Consider the following 6111-nt stretch of genomic DNA (forward strand, 5'->3'; position numbering starts at 1 on the left):
AAACATGTAGATCTAAAGAGCAAAAGGCAATACTTCGAGAAATCCCTCAAGTAGAGAGATTTTTTTTTGTTTTATTTTGAAATAATTTGACTTTCAAAAAAATTGCAAAATAATTCCCAAAGTCTTCACTCAGCTTCCCCCAATGTTAACTCTTTGTATAATCGTAATACAATGATCAAAACCAGGAAATTAGCATTGATATACCATTATAAGCCCTTTCCACTGATGTTCTTCGTCTAGTCCAAAATCCAGTCCAGATCCCACATTGCTTGTTATTTCTCTTCAGTTTCCTCCAATCTATGATAGTTCCTCAGTCTTTTGTTTTTCATGACTTAGACATTTTTGAACAATACTGGCCAGTTATTTTGTAGACTATCCCTCCATTTGGGTTTGATTCAGGGTTATGCATTAATATTACAGAAGAGATGCAACTTCAGTTCATCATATCAGCGGGCACATGATGGTGATAAATCTTATTGGCGATGTTAACCTTGGTCAAGGTGCTCACTGTCAGATTTCCCTACTCTAAAGCTACTGTTTCTGCCTTTGTAGTTAATATCTAGGGCAAGATACTTTGCACATAATTCGTTTTTATTGTTTTTTATTTTGTTTATTTTCGGCTGTGTTGGGTCTTCATTGCTGTGCCTAGGCTTTCTCTAGTTGCAGCAAGCGGGGACTACCTTCTAGTTGCGGTGTGAGGGCTTCTCATTGCAGTGGCTTCTCTTATTGTGGAGCACAGGCTCTAGAGCACAGACTCAGTAATTGTGGCGCACAGTCTCAGTTGCTCTGAGCCATGTGGGATCCTCCTGGACCAAAGATCAAACCCATGTCCCCTCCATGGCAGGCAGATTCTTAACCACTAGACCACCAGAGAAGTTGGATAATTAAAAAAAAAAATTACACATTAGCCCTGAGGAGGGCATGGCAACTCACTCCAGTATTCTTGCCTAGAGAATCCCATGGACAGAAGAGCCTGGCAGGCTACAGTCCATAGGGTTGCACACGGCTGGAGTCGGACATGACTGAGGTAACTCAGCACGTGTGCACACATTAGCCCCAGAGATTGTGTTTTCTTAGCTCTGACAGAGGCTTTGAGCATCTTCAGTAATTCTGATGGTCAGACAAGGGTGGACCTCTGATATGGATCATGCAATTAATCATTAGCTCTGATACAAAGCAGCTTCTTCACAGTACAGATAATAATGAGAAACAATTATGACATTTGTTAACCCTGGTTTCCAGACAACTAACACACCTAAGTGTTTTAGTTATCTAGTGCTACCTAACAAATTATCACAAATTTGGTAGCTTAAACCAACCCACATTTGTTTTCTCACAGTTTCTGTGAGTCCATGTGATAGGGGAAGCACACACTGAAACTGCCCACCCTGGCCAGGCACCATAGTAACCATTTGCTTGAGTTGTTTTACGACAAGAAGTCCTGGTAAGGAACACGGAACTAATAAGCCACCACCAACCGGAAGAGTTCAGGAAAGGTCAAAAGGAAAAAGGAGACACCACATGTTCAACCACCTCCCAGAATCCTTCTTTTAAGGTATAGTTCGGGCGACGCAGAAAAGGAAAGATTACCTCAACAGAAGTAGGTTACCTTTATTCAGGCAAGGAGGGGCGACAGTCGGCCTAACGACCAGGCTGAGCGCCCAGAGGGATCAGGGAGGCTTCATATTTATAGGGAGGTTTGTGGAACCGATAAGGGAAACGTTAATCAGGCGGGATATTTTGAGTATTCTTTTGTTAAGATGACATTTGTAGTTGGGCAGGAGGTGATAAGTCTTCTGGGCGGGTGGAGGGGGTGGAAGGTTTCTGAAGGGGGGGGATAAGTCTTCTGGGCAGGTGTGAGGGTGGAAGGTTTCTGGACAGGGGGTGATAAGTCCCAGATAGATGCAACCGGCCTGGGGCATCAGGGCGGAAATAAGGTTCTGTTTTGTTTTCTCTGAAGTTAGATGATTCAGCAAGGGCCTTTGAGACTGTGGTTTTCTTTTCTAGGCCCAAAAGACTCCTTGACTTCTCACTGGTATCCATCTTGGCTGAACAAGGCGTGCACCACCAGGAAGAACTGAGTCAGAATGATTGGCTAAAGACAACCCAGAAACTACCCCATCACCATAAAACCCGAGACTGTGAGCCACGTGGCAGAGCAGTTCTCCTGGGTCCCTCCTGCTCTCTGCCCGGGTGCCCGTTCCCAATAAAATCTCTTGGTTTGCCAGATCATGTGTCTCCTCAGACAATTCGGGCCCTGGAAGGGGTCCCCCTTCCTGCAACACATACACGACTCAGCTGGGTCCTTGAGTTCAGATCTCACAAGGCTGCAGTCAAGGTGTTGACCACAACAATCCTCAACTAGGGAAGAAGTTGCTTCCAGGATCACATAATTGTTGGCAGAATTCAATTCTATGTGAACTGTTGGACTGAGGACCTCCATTTTGTGCTGGTTGTGGGCCAAAGTCTACCCACCATTCCTTGCCACATGGGTCTCTCCAATGTACAGCTCACAACAGAGCAGCTTGCTTCAAATAAGGAATCAGCTACCAATACAGACACCAGGTGGCGCTAGTGGTAAAGAATCTGCCTGCAGTGCAGGAGTCCAAAGGGAAAGTTGCTCAGTGCACCCCATAGACGTCCATGGAATTCTCTAGACCAGAATACTGGAGTGGGTAGCCTTTCCCTTCTCCAGCGGATCATCCCAATCCGGGGATCGAACTGAGAGGGTAACAGGCAGGAAGGCCAGAGGTCTCCAAACGGAGGAAATAGACTGCAAGTGTCAGACATTTTTATCTCTCTTAACGGGGCAGGAGGAAACAAATTTGCGATATTTTTTTCCCTCTATACAAATTTAAAAAGAGGTTTCTCTTAAAATACTGTGTTGCCATAATGACACCTGGTTTCACCTGAAGTTAACTATTCTCAAACCTTGAGTTAACCAATGCATTTTTCTTATGGAAATGTTTGTCTTAAGCTATGTTAATGTACTATGCATTTACCCCAGACTCTGTCTTCAAGTTGGTTCTGCCTAACCGCTCTGGCTCAGAACCGACCTGAAAAACCAGTATGTTATACTCAGACATTGTTCCCCTAATCTACGTAAATGAAACTATTTGTATGGTAATCTGCCCTTCTACAAGATTCAAGTCAATCGTTTTATGGCCTGGGATGAATTATCTGGTGCCACGATTATCCCAAAATACAATCCTGGTGTCTTATCGTTCAGCAACAAACTTTCAGAACCCAGGTCTCCCGCATTGCAGGCGGATTCCTTACCAGCTGAGCCACAAGTGAAGCCTAAGAATACTGGAGTTGGTAGGGTAGCCTATCCCTTCTCTAGTGGATTTTCCCGACCCAGGAATGGAACCCTGGTCTCCTGCATTGCAAGAAGATTCTTTACCAACTGAGCTATTGAAAGGTTGTTGCTGAACCACGAAAAGACACCGGGATTCTTGGCCCCCGGAGGAGAATTCAATCCGGGGCCAGAGACGAGGCTGGATTGCTCAGAGCTTTTATGTAATAAAGTTTTATTAACGTATAAAGGAGGTAGAGAAAGCTTCTGACATAGGCATCAGAAGGGGGTAGAAAGAATACCTCCCTGCTTGTTAAATTTTAGCTGGATGTTATATAGTCACTAGCAGTCTGTTAATGAAAGAAATGTCTTAAAACTCAGAATAGCACCAGGCCCCTCATCCATAAAATGTATTTTGGGATAATCTTGGCACCAGACAAGTCATCCCAGGCCATAAAACGATTGACTTCAATCTTGTAGAAAGTCAAATTACCACACAAATAGTTTCATTTACATAGATTACATATATTACATATATGTCTAAGTATAACATACTAGTTTGTCAAGTCGGTTCTGAGCCATTAGGCAGAACCGACTTGAAGACAGTCTGGGGTAAATGCATAATACATTAACATAGCTTAAGACAAACATTTCCATAAGAAAAATGCATTGGTTAACTCAAGGTTTTGTTATGCCCGATGTCCGAATCCCCGAGCGGGAAGAGAGAAGGCTTCCAAGACAATGCAACTCGCAAAAAAAGGGAAGTTTATTACTGACTGGAGCCAGGGCTCCTACTGCAACCAACGCAGTGGTGCAGGGTCAGAAAAGCCCCGAGCCAGAGCTGTTACCCAAATTTATAGGGTATGCATAAGCGGTTGGTAGCTGGCTTAAGCCGATTGGTTACATGTTTGCAAAGCAATTCTATTGGTACAAACTTTCCAGGGCTTTTGTTCAAACTTAAGCGTTCGCGGGCTTTTCCGTTTTCCCTCATGTTCCCTTTGTTCCCTTTTGGGCGCCTGTTGATTGGCTGGCTCCAGGCGGCCCGATGGGGGCGGGGAATCCCACCATTTCAGGGGAAACCGAAACCCAGGTCCGGGCCGCCTGCCAGTCCCGGCAGCCCCACAGGTTTGAGAATAGCTAACTTCAGGTGGAACGAGGTGTCATTATGGCAACACAGTATTTTATGAGAAACCTTTTAAATTTGTATAGAGAAGGGAAAAAAAAAAAAAAATATATATATATATATATATATGCATATATATCTCACTAGTTTTTTTTCCTCCTGCCGCTTAAGAGAGAGATAAATAAATTAAAAAAAAAAAAATAAAAAAAAAAAAAAATAAAAAAAAAAGAGAGAGATAAATGTCTGACACTTGCAGCCTCCATTTGGAGACCCCTGGCCTTCCTGCTTGTTACCCTCTCACCATCAGTGTTCAGTCCCTGGGTCGGGAGGAAGGCATGGCAACTCCAATATTCTTGCCTGGAGAATCATGGACAGAGTAGCCTGGTGGGCTACAATCCATGGGGTCGCAAAGAGTTGGACAGGACTGAAGTGACTTAGCACACACTTGTGACCCTATGAACTGTAGCCTACCAGACTTCTCCGTCCATGGGATTTTCTAGGCAAGAGTACTGGAGTGGGTTGCCATTTCCTTCTCCAGGGGATCTTCCTGACCCAGGGATCAAACCCAGGTCTCCTGCATTGTAGGCAGACACTTTACCCTCTGAGCCACCAGGGAAGATCCCAATATAGAAGTTACACTTTATTATCATGCATGTGAACATCCTTTGTTCACATGTTTTATTTTATTGGTTTTGTTAGGTAGTTAGAATAGGGAAAAGGAGTCCAGAATGGCAGTGGCTAAAGACCTGGAAGGGAAAAGCCCAAGAAAATAGAACAAAGGGAAGTCCGAGGACCGGAGTGAGAACCTCCGGTAAAAGAAATAGCACTCCTGTCTGGCCCAATTTACATAGGACAGGCCCAGGGAGAGAAAAACATCAAAAGAGGAGCCAAAGCTAGCTCTCTCTCTCTCTCCCGCGTGCTGGGGAGCTCTTCTCTTTGCATCTTTGGATCGACATGCCCTCATGCCTCAAAGATGGATTTTCCTGCCATCTTCTAAATAAAACAGAGCTGTAACACTGAGCTGTAACACTGATTTATCTGAGAGCTATAACACGGTCCGTTTGAGACCTGAGAGCTATAACATGGTCTGTCCAAGACCCGAGAGCTGTGACACGCCGAGGGGGGCTTTAATGTCCATCACTCCAAATCTTTGTTGTGACAAGACAAAAACCAAGGAGCATACACTCACCTGACAGTTTGATGCGAGTCACAGTTCCCAGTCACATTCAAGGGGAGGAAATTACATAAGGGGAACTCCTCCTTCCAGATTTTTCAGGAGGTAGTGGTCACTGCAAGCAGCTTAGAACCTACCCACCTCACCAGGGAAATAAGTTTGAAAGTAGGAAAGAGTCAGGAAGGTGACTGTGCTGGAACAGAGCTGAGTGAGCCATGTATTCTGGATGTGATTGCTGGGATTTAAAAAATATGTATTTTTGTTTGTTTTTGGCTGCACCACAGGGCATGTGAAATCTTAATTCCCCAACCAAGAATCAAACTCAGGCCCCCACAGTAGAAGCTCAAAGTCTTAATCACTGGACTGCCAGGGAAATCCCTTCCCCAGAGTTCTTGAACTCTAAATAGAAGTAATATAACCATTTATCACAAGTGCATACAGAGTGCTTACCACGAACCAGGCACTGTTCTTGGTATTGGAGATAGCAAACAATGCCAAAGCAAGAGAGTTCCAGAAAAA

The 6111-nt window shown here is 44.3% G+C and overlaps 1 protein-coding gene across 1 annotated transcript in view; it reads left to right on the forward strand.

Annotated features, from left to right (window-relative positions):
- The window catches only part of ZNF793 (zinc finger protein 793), a 29875-nt gene extending 27646 nt beyond the window's left edge, over positions 1-2229 (forward strand). Inside the window, exon 5 of the mRNA XM_070451835.1 lies at positions 2008-2229. Within this exon, the coding sequence (XP_070307936.1) occupies positions 2008-2081 (74 nt within the window). The 3' untranslated portion in view covers positions 2082-2229. The remainder of the gene's footprint in view (positions 1-2007) is intronic.
- Positions 2230-6111: the final 3882 nt, after the last annotated feature.

The sequence above is a fragment of the Odocoileus virginianus genome, chromosome 20 (genome assembly GCF_023699985.2).
Source record: "Odocoileus virginianus isolate 20LAN1187 ecotype Illinois chromosome 20, Ovbor_1.2, whole genome shotgun sequence".
NCBI classification, from domain to species: Eukaryota; Metazoa; Chordata; class Mammalia; order Artiodactyla; family Cervidae; genus Odocoileus; species Odocoileus virginianus.